Source organism: Colobus angolensis, unplaced genomic scaffold (genome assembly GCF_000951035.1).
Source record: "Colobus angolensis palliatus isolate OR3802 unplaced genomic scaffold, Cang.pa_1.0 Scaffold90, whole genome shotgun sequence".
NCBI classification, from domain to species: Eukaryota; Metazoa; Chordata; class Mammalia; order Primates; family Cercopithecidae; genus Colobus; species Colobus angolensis.
In genome coordinates this window covers 4620352-4638473 of record NW_012122932.1, presented here as the reverse complement: position 1 = coordinate 4638473, position 18122 = coordinate 4620352, and the positions used below count along the sequence as shown (strand labels likewise).

Below are 18122 nucleotides of genomic sequence, written 5' to 3'. Positions count from 1 at the left end.
GAGGCCCCAGGAGCCCTGCGCGCCGGGACGCGCGGGCCAGCTTGGCGATGCAGGCCCTCACTGGCTTCTCCCTGGTCAGCCTGCTCAGCTTCGGCTACCTGTCCTGGGATTGGGCCAAGCCTAGCCTCGTGGCCGACTGGCCCGGGGAGGCCGGTGAGCAGCGCTCGGCCGCTCCGCCCCAGCCTCCCCACATCATCTTCATTCTCACGGATGACCAAGGCTACCACGACGTGGGCTACCATGGTTCAGATATTGAGACCCCCACGCTCGACAGGCTGGCGGCCAAGGGGGTCAAATTGGAAAATTATTACATCCAGCCTATCTGCACGCCTTCGCGGAGCCAGCTCCTCACTGGCAGGTAGGCGTGGCGCAAGGCCCTGGGGCTGAGCATCTAAGCCCCAAATCAACCCAGTTTGTAGATTTCTCCTGCCAGTACAACCCCATGCTGGGGTCTGGGAAATCTCCTATTGGCTGTGTAATCATTAGTAAGTCCCTTACCCTCTCTGGGCCTCAGTTACCCTTGCCTTACACTGAATGGGCTTCATCATCTTTGAGGTCTTCTTGCTTTGATGTTCCAGGACAGTCACATTCCACACAATGTGGAGACATCTGGTCATCCCTTTGTTAGAGGGATATGGCAGCCTCTGACATTTATTGCTGCTTCTATTTATGGATACTGAGACCCTGAGCAAGTCATTTAATTTCTCTAAGCCTCAGTTTTCTTGTCCATAAAATGGGGCAAAGAACAGTTTTCATCTTGAAAAAGAGTGGCAAAGGTGGAATGATTTGTGTGTAACCTGCTTGGCTGTCAATGTGTGGTAGCCTCTATGTGTCCTGAGGGATTCAGGTCCCCATACTGTTTGATGAATACATTGGGAGAAGACCAAGGAATTGATAGGTGGAAGAGAAAGATACATAGGATACCATGACCTGTGTAGCCTTAGGGTGGTTATTTCATTTCTCTGAGCCTCTGTTTTTTCATCTGCAAAATCCTCCCAAGTTGGCTGGGAGCCCCAAGTAGACATGCTGCTTCCTCCATAAGGAAATGTCCACAGGCGAGGCATCAGTATTACAGGATTAAAAGAGCAGGGAAACAGGAGGTGGGGGTATGGAAGGCAAACTCTGGCCACTTAGGGGAAAATCCTTTGGCAAGGCTGAAGTTAATTCTCCTTGGATGGGGTCCAAGGCATGCTTTCTCCCAAGTTCCACCCAAGAGCCACTAGTGTGATCTCAGGAACCAGAAGCCTTAGTCTCCCTGTTTCTCAGTCTCACTATTTCTTGGATGGGAGAAATTGAGACAAGGACTCTGGGAGGGCCCAGCTTGGTTCCCCTTGGCCTACTTCAGGGTCTGTGGGAGATAGGATTGAGAGGCCAGATGTTTGGCAGGGGTCCTGGAGCTGGGAATCAAATGGTGCCCTTTCTTCCTTCGATCTGGCACCCAGCATTTAGATCCAGGAGCCAGAAGGAGAACAGAAGAAAGAAGGAGGGGCATGGGGTGTGTATGGGTTGGAGTGGTGGTGCAGGATGGTGGTGTAGTGGTGAAGATGGATGCTGACCTGCAGAAGAGGGAGGAGGAATCTGCATTCCCAAGAGTTGTACACAACTTAGCGTTTCTGTCCTAAGAGGTGACTTTTGGTTTAAGTAGCGGAATGAGCAGACAGCAGCAGGGCAATGCTTCAGTCCCCTGATCTGCAAAGGTAACTGAACGTGGCTGGTCAGTGCCTGCCCTCCACCCCCTGCAGCTGGCTCCATCTCACTGATGCTCACAGCCCTCGTTAGTGTTTGTTAACATCCAGTTGTGTTTTGTGACGCTGGAGAGAGGCAAAGTTTCTCATGTGACTCACTTGCAGATGGGCTTTGCCCATCCACTTTACAAACCAGCGTTCCACGGCACCCCACCTCTATGAAGACGGGCTCAGTTGGCACTCAAGGCCCTAGGGCACTTCTCATATCAAGTCCTATAATTTATTAGCTTGATTGAGGCCTAGAGAGGCTGTTATCATCAAAAGATTTTGAGCATGAGTTGAGTAGACCCAGGTTCAAAGTTTAGCTCCCCTGCTTGCCGGCTGTCTGAACTTGGGTCATTGCTGCTCTTTTGGGAGCCTTGGTTTTATCATCTGTAGAATGGGGGTGGTAATAGACTTCCCTATAGGTTTTTAAAATGAGAATTCAGTGAGATAATGTATGTGTGTGGCACCTAGTGTTAAAAATGGCAGTAGTAGCTAATTATAGGTAACAACAATAACAGTTTTAATATAAGGAAACCAAAACAGAGAAACTCACTTCTGTGCTCTGGTTAAAGATGTCAAGAATTCAGGGCTTGTCTTAATTTGGATGCCTCGGGGTGAGAAAAAGGTGTGCGATTCTAACATACTTGTGAAGTTTCAGGCTTCTTATTTACTCTGGGACTTTCAAGACTTGAGTAAAGGCAAGACACCATAAGCAGATCACATGGGAGCCTTGACCACAGAATGGGGAAGATGGGATATGAATGGATAAATGAGGAATTCAGGATTTGCCTAACCATTTACTCCTGCCTCAGGATGATAGCCTGGATCAAGGGGTCATATGAGCTCACAGGCAGGCACATGGGAGCTGGTCTTAGAAAACTGGGAAGCTAGACGAGTTGGAGATTTCCCATTTCAACCAACTCCTCTACAGGAGCAAACTGAGGCCCTCATGTGTGAACAGATATGGCAGCCCAGTTTGCTGAAAAAGAGTCACTGCTTAGACTCTGCTTGGAACCAGGACTTGGTTCAAGTCCTGGCTCTGTTCCTGACCACTGGGTGACCTTGGGTAAGGCCTTTCCCCTTCCCTTAAAAAGACCTTAGGTTCTTCTTAAGATGAGGTGAGTAAACTAGAGAATGAATTGGGTCCCTTCTGGCTCTAAAACCCTTTCAGTGTCTTTCATTCATTCATTTCATAAATAATTGAGTGCTCTTTGAACGTCACTTGGGTGCTAGGAATAGAAGATTGAATAAAGGACAGCCCCATCACATGTCCCTGGGCACAAGAGCATGTGCAAACGAGTATAATCCCATGGCCAAGTAAGAAAACGATGGTGTGTACTAAATGCTAGGGGAACCCAGAAGCAAAAGTGACTAATTCTTTGGGAGAGTTACGAAAGACTTTATAGCATGGATAACATTTGGGCTGAGCTTTGAAGAGTGAGTAAGAGTTTGCCTGGGAGAGCAGGGCTTGCTCTAGGCCCCAGAACAAGTTAATAGCTTAGAGCTTAGGGACTCTGAAGCCTGGAGCCAGACTGCCTGGGTTATAAATCCCACTCCGACTACTAGCCATGTGAGTCACCCGGCAAGAAATTTAATTTACCAAGCCTCAGTTCCCTTATTTGGAAAATGGGAACAATAATATGTACCTCTGAATTTGTGGTGAGGATTTAGTAAGATAATTCACATAAGAGGCTAAGTGTAATGCCAAGCTCACAGCGAGTGCTCGGCATTAGCTATTATTATTGTCATTATGACCCTGGATTCAACTTTTAACTCTCCAACTTCCTAGCTATGTGATCTTAGGTGAGTGGCTTAGCCATTCTGAGCTTCAATCTCCTCATCTGTAAAATGACAATATGATCTACTTCCAGTGATTTTGAGGATTCGATGAGATAATGCATTTGAGGTGCTTAGCACATTCGATAATACCTGGTGGTTGCTGCTATTATTTTTGCTGGTAGTGCTGGGACCACAGCCCACCTCACGGTGGTATTGGGGACTGGATGGCCAGAGCAATGGTCTGTAGCTTACCTGTGCCTTCTGTGCCTTCCCCTCTTCCCCACCAGGTACCAGATCCACACAGGGCTCCAGCATTCCATCATCCGCCCACAGCAGCCCAACTGCCTGCCCCTGGACCAGGTGACACTGCCCCAGAAGCTGCAGGAGGCAGGTTATTCCACCCATATGGTGGGCAAGTGGCACCTGGGCTTCTACCGGAAGGAGTGTCTACCCACCCGTCGGGGCTTCGACACCTTCCTGGGCTCGCTCACGGGCAATGTGGACTATTACACCTATGACAACTGTGATGGCCCAGGCGTGTGTGGCTTTGACCTGCACGAGGGTGAGAATGTGGCCTGGGGGCTCAGCGGCCAGTACTCCACTATGCTTTACGCCCAGCGTGCCAGCCATATCCTGGCCAGCCACAGCCCTCAGCGGCCCCTCTTCCTCTATGTGGCCTTCCAGGCAGTACACACACCCCTGCAGTCCCCTCGTGAGTACCTGTACCGCTACCGCACCATGGGTAATGTGGCCCGGCGGAAGTATGCGGCCATGGTGACCTGCATGGATGAGGCTGTGCGCAACATCACCTGGGCCCTGAAGCGCTATGGTTTCTACAACAACAGTGTCATCATCTTCTCCAGTGACAATGGTGGTCAGACTTTCTCAGGGGGCAGCAACTGGCCGCTCCGAGGACGCAAGGGCACTTATTGGGAAGGTGGCGTGCGAGGCCTAGGCTTTGTCCATAGTCCCCTGCTCAAGCGAAAGCAACGGACAAGCCGGGCACTGATGCACATCACTGACTGGTACCCAACCCTGGTGGGTCTGGCAGGTGGCACCACCTCAGCAGCTGATGGGCTAGATGGCTACGATGTATGGCCGGCCATCAGCGAGGGCCGGGCCTCACCACGCACGGAGATCCTGCACAACATTGACCCACTCTACAACCATGCCCAGCATGGCTCCTTGGAGGGCGGCTTTGGCATCTGGAACACTGCTGTGCAGGCTGCCATCCGCGTGGGTGAGTGGAAGCTGCTGACAGGAGACCCTGGCTATGGCGATTGGATCCCACCACAGACACTGGCCACCTTCCCGGGTAGCTGGTGGAACCTGGAACGAATGGCCAGTGTCCGTCAGGCTGTATGGCTCTTCAACATCAGTGCTGACCCTTATGAACGGGAGGACCTGGCTGGCCAGCGGCCTGATGTGGTCCGCACCCTGCTGGCTCGCCTGGCCGAATATAACCGCACAGCCATCCCGGTGCGCTACCCGGCTGAGAACCCCCGGGCTCATCCTGACTTTAATGGGGGTGCGTGGGGGCCCTGGGCCAGTGATGAGGAAGAGGAGGAAGAGGAAGGGAGGGCTCGAAGCTTCTCCCGGGGTCGTCGCAAGAAAAAATGCAAGATTTGCAAGCTTCGATCCTTTTTCCGTAAACTCAACACTAGGCTGATGTCCCAACGGATCTGATGGTGGGGAGGGAGAAAACTGTCCTCTAGATGTTCTTCCCCACTCCGGTTTGGCCCTGCTCTTTCTCAGGGATAAGCCTGTCACGTCTCCATCTACAGGGAGTTGGAGGGTGTAGAGTCCCTTGGTTGAACAGGGTGGGGAACCTGGTTGGGGGTGGGCGGGAATAAACCAGACTGGGATGCCTGTGTCTCAGTCCTGCCTCCTCACCGACTTGCTCTGTGACCTCAGGTGACCAACATGAGCTTTTGGCCTCAGTTTCCTCATCTGTAAAATGAGCTCTAATGACTTTGTGACTCTTTGGTGTGGCCCTGGAGCCTGGGGCCACGGTGGAGTTCCTCGGCCTTGCCACTTGACAACACTTAAAGGGCTTCCTCCTCAACACAGGATCTCTATGGTGGTGTTTGGGTGAGGGCTGCCTGGAGTCAACTCCAAGCCTGGCCCCCAGCTAAAGCATGGCAGTCTGACTGCTCTCTACAGGGACCTCCTGAGCACTGTGGGTGGAGGCGCAGGGGTCGGGGGGTTGACCTTCATGGTTCTTCACATGGCCTAGGCCAGTCCTCGGGTCAGACTGGTGTCAGGCACTGTAGTGCAAAGTTCTTCTTCTGGCCCCTCCAGTACCCAGAGAAATTGGCTGGGCCATTAATGGCTGCAGCACCAACGGTGGTGGAAAGAGCTGTGAAGAGCCCCCAAACCAGTACCGGGACATCTGGGTTCTCCCGTGACCTTGGGCACAGTTCTTCCCCTCTAGGCCTTGATTTCCTCACCTGTGAGTGGGGATGCTAGCCCTGGCTCTGCCTCCCTCATGAGGCTCTGGAAGACTGGCCAAAGCCAGGTTGTAGAGGAGCTTGTGGACTTGATTAAAGTGTCATAACTTGGAATTGAGGGATGCAGTGCTGTCCGACTATGAGCAGGTGTGGGTGTGTGCTTGTGTGTCCTGGGGGCAGGTATGAGCTCACTGTTGGCCAAGTGAACAGGAGAGGAGGTGGACAGCCTGGCTAGGAGGTGGGGGGGATGGGAGTCCTGCCGCAGACTTACTCTGTGACCTCAGGCACATCCCTGATCCTCTCTGGGCCTCAACATCACACTATGTTCAGTGATGATCTAAGAGCACTTCCCATTTGGCCATTCTGGGCTAGTGTGCGTGTGTGTGTCTGTGTTTGTCTGTGTGTGTGTGTGTTGGGGTGGGGGGCAGGCTGAGTGGTGGGGAGTAGGCCACGGGGGTTGCAGAGCCCGCCTGCCGCCTAGTGTGCCTCCATCCGTACACTGCGTTCTGCATATCTCCCTTCAGGTTCCAGTCGGCGCAGTGTGTGTAGGCGAAAGCCCTGCTGTGAATTTTGAAAATAGTTATTTTTGTCACTGGCAAAGGAGGCCTGTTAGGACTCATCAGCTTGTGGATGAGCAGGATGGGTGGGGTGGGGTGGGTGCGGTATGTGTGGGGGTTCAGGTATTGGTTACAGGGCTCCATCCCCGCTGCAGAGGTGGCTGAGTCCAGGAGTGAGGGTCTGGCCTGAGGCTGCTGGGTGGAGGTGACCATTCATGCTCTAGGCCCCTTCCTCCTGGTCCTGTTCTTTTTACCCCTTATCACCTCCCCCAACTAGAATCTTTCCCTTCCTCTATGATGTTGATGCCCAGCTGTGTGGTGGGGCAGGAGCCAGGACAGGCAGAGGCCTCTGGATTCCAATGACCTCTAGCATTTCAGTCTGCCTGGGAGGGAGGCTCTGAAGAAGTAAGTCACCTGTTAGGGCGGTGGCCCAGGCCTGACACACCCTGGGAGATGAGCTGTCCATAGTTCGCCCACTCCTCAGGGTACTCTAGCTCTGCTGGGTGCTTGTCCCAGCTGTGTGGGTGGGGCCTTTCCAGGGTGGCATGGAGCCAAGGCTTCCCTGCCGCTCCAGGCTTGCACGAGTTGTATGGAGGCCTCTCCCGTGCCTGCTGAGTCAGCCCTGCCTGGGGCCTACCCTCCAGCTTCAGCCCCCACTTCTCTCCTGGTGCCCCTGCCCTTTGGCACCACAAGTGCAGAGCCATGAATGGCCCTTTCTGCTGTCCCCTAATCACTGAGGCTTACTCCCTGTGGCCAACCTAAACCAAGAAAGAACAGCTGGGGATGGGGCTGGCACCTGTTCCTGGTGCCCTGAGAAGGAGACTTGGCCTCAGATCTCGGTCTAGTCTCAAATCCAGCCCAGAGCTTGCCTAGCTGAGTCCTACCCAACCCAGCATCCAGCAAACAGCCCAGTGGCCCCACGCAAGCTTGAGCCTGCAACTTGGTCTAGAGAAGCTCACGGCTGGCCTAGGCCTGAGATTAGTGGAGGGTCTTTGGTGCCCCAGAGCACTCAAGCCCAATGACAGGCTCAGCCTGTGGTGATTTCTGCTCTTTCCAGCAATCAGCATGGCTCCCGCCAGCCCCCTTCCATCTCCTGTGGCCCAAGTTTCCTCCAGCCGGGGCACCTGGGTCTAGACTCTGTGACAGGCTGCCAAATGGCACTGCCAGGCAGGTGCTTGTACCATTTGAGCACCTGTGCTGGTGTGGAGGGAAGGGAGGGCAGATCAGAGGCAGCTCCGGCCCCTCGGGCCACAGATCTGGGGAAGTCGAGCCCAGAGATACCTGGTGAGACCCCCTGTTTCTCCCTTGGCTGCACCAGATGGCAGCTGATCTGCCAGCTATAGGGGCCAGAGCCAGGGGGCAGCCTGTCCAAGCTGGGCCCTGCCAGTGGAGTCCTGGGCTCTGGTAACCCATTTCCCAAGGGCCAAGAGATAGCCCCACACCTGAATGGAGGGCCAGTGCTCTGAACTCCATCTTTCTCAGGAGGAAGTAGAGGTTCCACTGGGGAGACCTCCTGCAAGCTCTTCCAGGACTCGAACTCAGGTCCTCTAACTGCAGGGAGTGCTGTGTGGCCCTTGGCCCAGTAGCCATTGTCCTCTGTCCCATGGCTCTCTGCTTCACTCTCCCCTGCAAGGAGTGCCTCCTGTGTGGGAGAACTCATTGACAGTGCTGCTTCCTGATTCCTGACGTCCCCACTTCTTCATGTAGGCCCAGCCTTACTTACTGCAATGAATAAACCCAGTCCCCCTCCACCCAGACCCTCAGCAGAACCATTTCTCTCTTGGTCCACTTTCTACCAATTCTGCCCCCCATGCTCACTGCCCTTAGTGGGACAGGCCCCGTGGGGATCCTTTGAATGGCACGCTTTCTGTGGTACCTGCCCAGGCCCTGCAGGACCTTGAGGCACTTGGGTATATGTGTGTGAGCACGTGTGTGGGCTGTGGAAGGTGGGATTTGAGTTGGCTGTCACAATGCCACTGGGGCTACAATCACCCATGCAGGAACCCAGCCCTGGTCGCTTTTCATCCCTTCTGTCTCCGTGGGGCACTGCCTGTGTTCACATGCCAATCCCTATTCTGGCATGTCAGGGCTGCGTTCAGCAACCTCCAGGGCTCCCACCCCTGGCCACCAGCCCATAGCATGCAGGCGTGCTCTCGAATGCCACACGCATGTTGCAGATGGGGGCACACGTGCTGCCTCTCGTGTCTGCCTTGGCCCTGGGGAGTGGGGAGTTTGGCAGGAACAATCCCCCTGATGCAATCATCGGCTCATTCTCTCAGCACCACAGAGGCACGGCTTGCTCTTCAGTGCCCGCCACCACCGGGCACAGCTGCTAGCCCGGCGGGCTCAGGGGAGGTGGTGAATTAGCAGTCATGCCTTCTCAGCAGAGTGGCTATTACCCTCAGGAAGGTGGGGGGTGCCTGTCCGAGGCAGTGCCCACACCGCTGAGCTGGGCTCCAGAAGGCTCAGAGGGGTATGTGTGTGCTCATGTGTAAGACTTTCAGAGGGAGCTTCTTCCTCTTCTCCCTCCTCTTCCTCTCTCTTCCACCTCTCCAGCCATCTCTCCACTATCGGGATCCTGCAGGCCTTGACTTGCTCATCCCCCAGGACCGCATGCACAGTGCAGGACAGCAGGGGAGGGAGAGAAGAGTGACAGAAAGAGAGGGAGATGGAAACCAGAAAGGAAGTAAAAAGGATGAGAAAGACGGAGAACTGAGAAGGAAGGATGCAAAGGAAGGAAGAGGAAAAATGAGGGAGAGGGGGAAGGCAAGAGGAGAGAAGAAAGAAGAGTTGAAAGGAGCGATAGAAGTAGGGAAGAAAGACAGAGGTGACGGGAGCGGGGCTGTGCTGGTCCTGCTCCCAGCAGCCACAGAGGCTGCCCCCGTGGTCCACATCACAGACAGAGAGAGAGGTGGCCATCTTCCTGCCTCTATTCCTTCACACCTTCCTCTGAGGGACCCGATGCCAGGGCCTTCCCCACGTGCTCTGCTCACTTCTAAGCATGCTCCATTTCATCAGTGGGAATGGGGAGAGGAAACGGGTCAGGCCAGCACCCAGCCACACAGGACTGCCCCAGTTCAGAACATTAGATTTCCATTAATACAGCCTCATAGTCTCACAGCATAGTTGCTTTTTGTTTTACTGTGAACTTTTAAAATGGTATCATCATTCCTTTGGCACCCGATGAGCTAGACAGCCTTGTGGTTCCTCTCCTTCCAGCTCTAGTTCTTTGTTCTACAGAAATTGCTGCAAACTAGGCTTAGACAAGGTGATTTCCAAACCACGAGCTAAACTCTAGCGCAGACTAAGGGAACAGTGCCCTGAAGTGCCGGGACTCAAGATGATGGTGTGTGCTTCTGTGATTCAGGGAGAGGTGTGTGAGGGGAGAGGACTTTTGAGTTTCTCGATAGTAATTTCCCATTTATTGAGCATTTATAGCGTCAGCCGCTGTGCTTGTCTCATTTAATGTACAGAACAGCCTGGAGGTAGGGAATATTATTGACCCAATTATGCAGATGAAGACACAGAGGCACAGAGAAGTTAGGATATTCATCCAAAATTACATAGCCTGTACGTCGTGGAGTCACCCTAACTACTAAGCAACACTGCCTCTCCTGTCCCTGTGCAATGGCAGGTGGCCTCAGTGGTCACTAAGGGCTCTTGCAGCACTTTCTTGTGTGGAAGCCATCCCTTCCTGGGGGACAGGCTAGAGGGTGTGGGGCAGGAGGGTGGCAGTGCAGCACTCCCCCACCTCCCCACATAGTCCTGTAGCTTGGCCACCGTGTTCTGTGCCCTGCCTGCTGCCCACCGGCTGTGCAGCCCCCGGGCCCAGGCCTCTCTTCTCTGCCTCTGAATTGCAACGTTGGCGGCTGAAGAGGAAAGCATATTGTGCGCAGAAACAAAACTGAGTGGTTTTCCCTTTTTCCGAAGGTGGTAATGGTGCAATTAGTGGCTAAGCCATTACCCCCCTCCTCCCTTGCTCGCTTCCCCTCTTCCCCTCTGCCGCCCTCCCTTTCCTCTCCTGGGAATGGTGGCTGAATGGGAGAGCTCACCCTTCGTTCTCCCCCAAACCCCACTCCCAGGAAGAGGGGCAGAACTGGGGGGGTTATCCGGATGTCTCCAGGGGGCCCCTGGAAGAAGGGTAGTGAGTCAGGGACTTCGTGGGATTGGAGAATACCGATAAGCAGATAACATGTCCTACAAGTGAGAGGACTAGCAAGGCAATGTGGAGGTTCAGAAGGTGTGGGCTAGAATCCCTGAGGGTCTGGATGCCTGGATCCTTTTAGCCAACCTCTGCTCACCAGGGGCAGGTGCTGGCACGAAGCCTCTGCCCATCAAGCTGTGAAATGGGCCAAGGACCCTTTTTCCTGAGTGGAGAGGGGAAGGGGTATGTAGGGTCTGAGATTCCAAGTCCAAGATAGAGTGAAGGGGTGGTCACGGGCCTGCTTTAAACCTTCATTTTCCTCCTCTGGAGCCTAGAAAGAGGCTTCCTGTTTACATGGTTCCCAAAGGCCTTCACAGCCCTTAGCCCACTCCATCTCCACAGCCTTCCTCTGCAGGGCATCTTCGTTCCCCTGTTGTGTAGAAAAGGAGCTGGAGGCTCAGAGAGGGTGAGTGACTTGCCCATGATCACTCAGCTAATAAATGTCCAAAGTCCGGGCACGGTGCCTTACACCTGTAATCCTAGCACTTTGAGAGGCTGAGGCGGGTGGATTGCCTGAGCTCAGGAGCTTGAGACCAGCCTGGGCAACATGGTGAAAACCCATCTGTACTAAAATACAAAAAATTAGCCAGGCGTGGTGGTGTGCGCCTGTTGTCCTAGCTACTCGGGAGGCTGAGGCAGGAGAATTGCTTGAACCCAGGAAATGGAGGTTTCAGTGAGCTGAGATTGTGCCACTGCACTCCAGCCTGGGTGACAGAGCAAGACTCTGTCTCCAAAATAAATAAATAAAGAATAACTAAAATAAAATAAAAATAAATGTCCAAGAATCAGAGCTCAAACTTACATCCTTAATCTTAAACTCCAGTCCCTTTTCTTCTTAACTCCAAGACCTTGGAGTAAGATCTTGTGACTGTAGGTATGGCTGATGCCCTGAAGAGTTGAAGTTGGCAGGGAAGGTGCCCACAAAATTTTGGAATGAAGATTTCACGGCAGGTCTCTGGCCAGTGGCCTATCCCAGGTAAGCCATGCCATGCTCACCTCCACACGGTCCCCTCTCGCCTTTTTTTTTTTTTTTTTTTTACCTTGACTGGAAGCACAAGCAGAAACTGGGACATGAGCCCCAGGAGACCAGATTACCATGGTCCCCTTGGGAGCATGGGGTTGGGGAGAGGTTGCAGAGGAGGGCTCTGGAGGGGAGCAGCTGTCACAGCTGTGAGAGGTGGGGATGAGCAGGCAGTCAGGGCTGTTCCTTCCAGAATCCTGGGGTGTCCTCTGTACTTCTCTGCCAAACTAGAGCACTAGTGTAATGGACAAGGTGGTAAAAGAGCTGAAAGAGCAGGAGCATAACAAGAAAGACAGAGTCAGAAGCAAAAAAAAAAAAAAAAAAATACAGACGGCAACAGAGAGACAGTTGCAGAGACTACAGTGATCCACAGAGGGAGAGCCATCCCTGTGAATTAGCCATCGTTTCCCTGTAAACCTTAGAACCCAGCTGTTGCCAGGGCAACCGGGCAATACCTGTCTCTCTAGAGATGAAGTTGCCAGGGTAACTGCATCCTGTCATTCTTTCCTGGGGACCATCCGGAATGCGGCACCCACTGGCTGTTACCATGGCAACTGCCTTTTTGCCCCACTTAATCCCATCCCTTCTGCTACAAGGGCCCCACAGTTGGAGGTGGGGGAGGTGGGAAGAGAAAATATCACTTGTGGACAAAGTTTGTTCTATTCTACCTCCTCCAGCCCCTCCTTGGGTCCATCACCCCAGGGGTGCTGGGTCCATCCCACCCCCAAGCCCACACAGGCTTGCAGTATTGTGTACGGTATGGTCAGGGCGTCCGAGAGCAGGTTTCACAGTGGAAGGCAGGCAGGTGTTGGGGAGGCAGTTACCGGGGCAACGGGAACAGGGCGTTTCGGAGGTGGTTGCCATGGGGACCTGGATGCTGACGAAGGCTCGCGAGGCTGTGAGCAGCCACAGTGCCCTGCTCAGAAGCCCCGGGCTCGTCAGTCAAGCCAGTTCTCTGTTTGCACTCGGCAGCACGGGCAGGCAAGTGGCCCCTAGGTTCGGGAGCAGAGCCGCAGCACCCCAGTCCTGGTCCCCCAGTCCCAAGCCTCACCTGCCTGCCCAGTGCCAGGATGGCCACCATCACCTGCACCCGCTTCACGGAAGAGTACCAGCTCTTCGAGGAATTGGGCAAGTGAGTTGTGCCTCAGGGAGTCCTGGAGGGCATGAGGGGTGGGGAGGTCAGGGTCTCGAGCCATGCGTGTGCCTGCAGTGCTTGGGGAGCATTCCTGTGTACACAGATGAAGGCAGGCTGCATGGGTTTGGGGGCACCTGCCTGTGCACAGAGCATCCAGAGTCGGGCGTGGGCATGTTTGTGGGTGCACAGATGTGCCAAGCTAGCCAGGCGAGTGTGTATGTAGGGATGAAGGGTTAACAGTGTACGCCAGTGTACACGCATATACATACACACACACATGCACACAAGTACACACAACCTGGATACACACAGATTCTTAGAGACTTAGGGTTAAAAAGGGATTTTCCTAGTCAGCTGGGTCCAAAACTGGAATTCCTTCTCTAGTTTTGCCTGAGGTGGCCATCTGCCCTCCACTTAGATACCTCCAGTGACAGAGAATTCACCAGCTCCCGGTAGTTCTTCCTGACTTTAGACACCTACAGCGACTGTACAGAGTGGCCAACTTCTCCCTCCCCACCTTCCCCTTCTCAGCTCCTGCCAGGAGTGAGGGCATCAGTACAGTAGGGGTTAATATCTGAGCATGGCAGGCTTCCTGGGTGTTGGGAGGTGGGGAGGGGCAATCAGGAAAGCTGCAGCGGGGGCACCGCTGTTTCAGGGGCTGGGGTATGAAGGGCGCAGTGGCTCTGCACAAGCAAAGTTGCCCAGCCCAGAGCTCATTTTCTGCCCTGACAACTGCTGTGTAGAGAAGGATGGGAGGGTGAGGAAAGAGGGGAGCCCCTTGTGGGTGACCCAGTAGGGTGTGTAGTGTCAGGGAGGGATTCCTGGATGTCCCCAGCTGGGTTTCTGGAGGATCTTGGGATGGGTCAAGGGTTGGGTGTATTTTGGAGGCAGAGTTTGCCTTGTGGGCAAAGGAGCACTGATGCCCTGGTTGGTTTCTGCTGTGGCAGCAGGAGCACGGGGCAGGGGCCCTGGAGGCAGGTGTGTGCTGGTGTGAGTTCTGAATGTGTGTGTACTAGTGTGCATTTTGAGGAGGAGTGATGTGTGTGGCTGTAAAAGGGCTTTTGAGGGGAATTGATTGTGACACTGGAGTACTCTGGTGTGCCCTGCAAGAGCGTGCAAGCATTCATGCATGTGCACTAGGAAGAGGTGCTTCATGTGTAAGGCCTGAAAATGCAAGTGTGCCTGGCAAGGGTGCATGTGTGTGAGTATCACAGGAGTGCCATTGGCTGGGTTGAATGAGAACAAGGGTGTGGACATGACTCATTATATGTGCACATGTATGGCAGCTTAGAGCTGTGTACACATAGGAAGGCACATGTGTGTGAGGTCCAGGGGTGTGTGAGGAGGCTCATGTGAGATGTGGACACAGTGGTGTTCCTGGGAGGTCATGATATGCACATCTATGTGAAGGCTGGGGTCATGCACACAGGATGATGTATGTGTGTGTGCACACGCACTTGTGTGTGTGTGTGAGGCCTGGGCTCACAGGCCTATGTGGGAGTATGGGTGTTATAGGCATGTGTGAGCTCATGCTGGTGTCTGCATATGTGTGGGAGGTGGCCCTGTGACTGTATACAGGAAGGCTGCTTGCACACACACACACACACACACACACACACACACAAACACACGCTATCCTACAGGCATGCACCGCCTCCCTTGAGCACACATATACCCATGTGTACGTGTGTTCACTCTTATCTGCAGACTTTCGGCTTTTCTGAATGTGCTTTTGTTGCGGGTAGGGGCAGGAACATAATGTTTGGGGCTGCTCTGGAGGACTGAGGCTGTCTACAAACTTGTGCAGGGACCCCTCTCCAGGTGTTTTCCAGTGCTCGCCTAGAACCCAAGAATTCCCTGATTAGCCATGAAGCTGCCTTTCAGGGAGTGACCAAGACTGGGTTCTGGCAGGACTGCGTCATGAGTACAGTGAGATGGAGTTGAGATGTGACTCAAGTGCTCAAAGTGAAAATAAAAGTGATGTTTTGCCCCAAGAGGAGATCGATATCATTAAGACTGGGTTTTGTGGGGGCGACTTGGCAGAGAGACCCTTCGTGAGCCTTCACAGAGAATTTCAGGGGCAAGGGAGCCGTGGTGTGGCCATGGCAGGAAAACCGAGGGTAGCAGGCATGGCTAGGCCTTGTTTAATCAATTTCAGACTTCTTCCTTCCAGAACCATCAGACTGCTCTTAACCTTTTTTAGGTCACATATTCCTCCAGGAATCTGATGAAAGTCTAAATCTACATTCCCCGGAAAAATGCACAAACCTACGAAATGTTGCATGCAATGTCAGGATCTTGCAGGACATCGGGAAGACTGTGTATGAGCCTAAGTTTGCAGAAGCTTGTATCAGAGACAAGGGGATAAAGTGGACTGATTCCGCACCCATGATGTCGGTGTTAAAAAGGCCAGAGCACATCACTGAGGCGCCTGGGGCTCCTGCTCTGCACGGCAGCATCAGTCTGAGCATCCAGTGGTGCAGGGAGGGGCAGTGCCCTGCATGGCCATTAGGGACACAGGCTCTGTCCCTCACCACCCATAGCTCTGTGACGCCAGGCAGGCAATGCTACCTCTTTACCCCCACCTGTAGTCTGGAGATAAAAAGGGCTGCGAGGATTCAGTGAGATGGTGCATGTAGAGATGCAGCCTTGAGCCTGGTGCAAGATGGGCCCCCAGTGCCAATTGCTACCGGGGAGACTGTTGTTCTGAAAGGCTGGGCAAGGCTGAAAGTGAGTAACGGAATCTGCTTGTACCTTTTGTCTGGAGTTGGCCCATCCGGGGCTGGGAGGAGGTTGACCAAACTGTGCTTCCTCTGTGGCTGGCCTCTTCTGTGGGAGGAAGCCATGAGGGTACCTGCAGGGCCCATCCTTCAACTGATGACCCACAGTTCCTGCCAGCTGGGACACTACAGTCACCACCCAAAAGCTGAGCCCCCGTTCCAGAACCCACTTCAGATCACTAGCAGGGTGGCTGGAAGAGGCAGCCAGGTTGGCCCTAAAAGGGCACGTGGGAGCCTTTGGGTCTCCTTCTTCGAGGCGTTGGGCTGCCCAACTGGAGAGGAGGGCAAGTCCCTCCAGAGAGCTTCTGGCATCCTGCCCAGTGAGGTCTGGCTCAGGACTGCAGGCCTTTGAGGAGGCTGGGTAGGGCTGGCTATGGATGTGAGAGGAGCTGCTCTTCTCCAGCCCTGGTGGGCAGCCCTCTGGGAACCCGTGACCGGGGCCAGGGCCCTGGGCAAGGCTTCTGGAGCCTCTTAATGCTACTCGACTGCAGGTTCCACTGAAGCATATGAATTCAGATGAGTCAAGAACTTGATTCCGGTCTCCTAGAAGGTTGGGGTGGGGCTGTCTCTTGGGATCCAGAGATGAGCTCATCCCTCTTCCTTTGACCCAATCCTCTTCTCTCCTGAGGATGAGAGAAATAAAAGCCCAGACCCTAGCGGCACCAAAGCTTGCAGGACGCATGCTGCACCAGCTCCAGGGTTCAGTGTGGACTGAAGTGGGCAGGCCAGAGCTCCCAGCATACACAGCCTTCTCCAAAGAACTCTCTGAGAAAGGGAAGAATGCTGGTTATTTGGCAAAGGGGTTGCTACGGATGCACCAGAGGGCCCAGGGAAGGGGTCACGTTCAAGGAAGTGGAAAACGAGCCTTTTCCAGCCATTGGCATTCTCCAGGCTTCTGATCCTACCCCCAGGAGAGGTTAGAAAGGCAGAAAGTTGCCCTGTAGCCTGTGTCATCATTGGGCTGTATAGGAAGAGTCTCCAAAGGAGATTTCACTTGAGAGAGGGAGAGAGAGGGAGGAAGAGAGACTGGAGAGAGAGCTTAGCCTACTCTTTTCTCTCTAGAAACAGAGATCTGAAATTGACCCAAGGCAGAGCTGGGGTCAGAGAAGGAGTTGCAAAGGCTGCAGTTGGCCAGCATGGTTGACAGGGAGGAGAGGGCAGCTTCCTTGACCTAAGCTCCTTCTCACCTGGGTTGATCCACGGGTGGCAGTGTGGCCCAGAGGCAACTCCCTACACTGAGGTCCTGGGGCCTGGGTGCTCAAGTCCTCTCATGGGACCCAGGCTCTAACATCTGTAGAATGTGCTTAGCAATCCTGCCTTTCCCAGGCAGACTGTTGGATGGACAATGTCATGCTGGAGAGAGGACACTGGGCATCCATGCACTCAAAGACTGGGGGCCGTGCTTTTCTTCCACCTTTTATACCCTCTCCTATCCACAGCACTTCGGGGCCAGCGAGGCTCTTTATCCATGAGCTCATCTCTGAAGGAGGCAGGCAGGGCTTACTCATCCAACTTACAGATGAGGAGACCACAGCTTGAGGAGGTGGAGAGACTGGCTCAGGGGATTGTGTCCAGGTCTCCAGCACCCAGCATATGGGGGGAAGACTGCTGAGAGGGATAATGACTGGTGCCGCATCTGGGGATCATCCTCCCTCTTGTCCACTAACAAGGGAAGAGAAGTGGCCATGTGGGCGGGGGAACTCTGATGTTGCTGATTTTCCAGTCATGATTCTGCCTCTAATTTACTGGGCCATCCTGGGTGAATCACTTGCTGTTTGTGTGCCTCGGCTTTACCATCTGTAAAATGGGGATCATAATACCTCTGGAGATGCCTGCAATGCCCCATTAGAGATGCCACCCTCTGTAACCTCCCTCTGTGGAGGGCACACATGGGAAATTGCAGACCTCCAGAACATCAGAATTGTAAGGACCATGGAGATGCTCTGCTCATTGCATAGATGGTGCTTGGCTTGGTCTCTGGGAGTCAACATTCAGAGAGAAGTGGTTTGTCCAAGGCCACAGGAGAGACAGGGCCCAGGCTAGGGGACTAGATGATGTGCAGGGACCAGAGGCCAAAGGACAGGAAATTGAGGGGCAAGACCTCAAGGAAAGGGTGGCAGGAACAGGGAAGGGACGAGCTTTCCTCCCTGTCCTCCAAGCCATCAGAGCGGCAGGCACGCACATGTTCTGGTGCACACTGCAGCCCTCCGCCCCCGCGCAGCCGCCCCCACACAGGCTGAGACACACTGACACTCTGCTGAGCCTCCCTCCCTCCCTCCCTTCCTCCCCACCTCCCTCCACAGGCACACAGTGACACCACTGCCAGCATACCCTGCAGTCTGGGCCGTGGCCCTCTCTGTGGGGTGAGGGCAGAGCTTTGGTGTGCAACACTCGCATCCTGTTGCCGATGCATGCGTGCTCACACACACGTGTGTCTTCACACAGCTCACGGGAGCACACACATGC

The 18122-nt window shown here is 54.0% G+C and overlaps 2 protein-coding genes across 5 annotated transcripts in view; both read left to right on the top strand.

Annotated features, from left to right (window-relative positions):
* ARSI (arylsulfatase family, member I) overlaps window positions 1-6077 on the top strand; it is a 43367-nt gene extending 37290 nt beyond the window's left edge. The window contains exons 2-3 of one of the 3 annotated variants that reach the window (XM_011931560.1): window positions 80-358; window positions 3797-6077. In XM_011931560.1, the coding sequence (XP_011786950.1) occupies window positions 3915-5195 (1281 nt within the window). In that variant the 5' untranslated portion in view covers window positions 80-358; window positions 3797-3914 and the 3' untranslated portion in view covers window positions 5196-6077. Of the gene's footprint in view, window positions 359-3796 lie in introns of all 3 variants that reach the window. The other 2 variants (XM_011931559.1, XM_011931561.1) reach the window with 2 other exon arrangements.
* A 6074-nt stretch (window positions 6078-12151) lies between these two features.
* The window catches only part of CAMK2A (calcium/calmodulin-dependent protein kinase II alpha), a 71360-nt gene continuing 65389 nt past the window's right edge, over window positions 12152-18122 (top strand). For both annotated transcript variants that reach the window (XM_011931555.1, XM_011931554.1), the window contains exon 1: window positions 12152-12873. In XM_011931555.1, coding sequence (XP_011786945.1) covers window positions 12812-12873 — 62 coding nt within the window. In that variant the 5' untranslated portion in view covers window positions 12152-12811. The remainder of the gene's footprint in view (window positions 12874-18122) is intronic.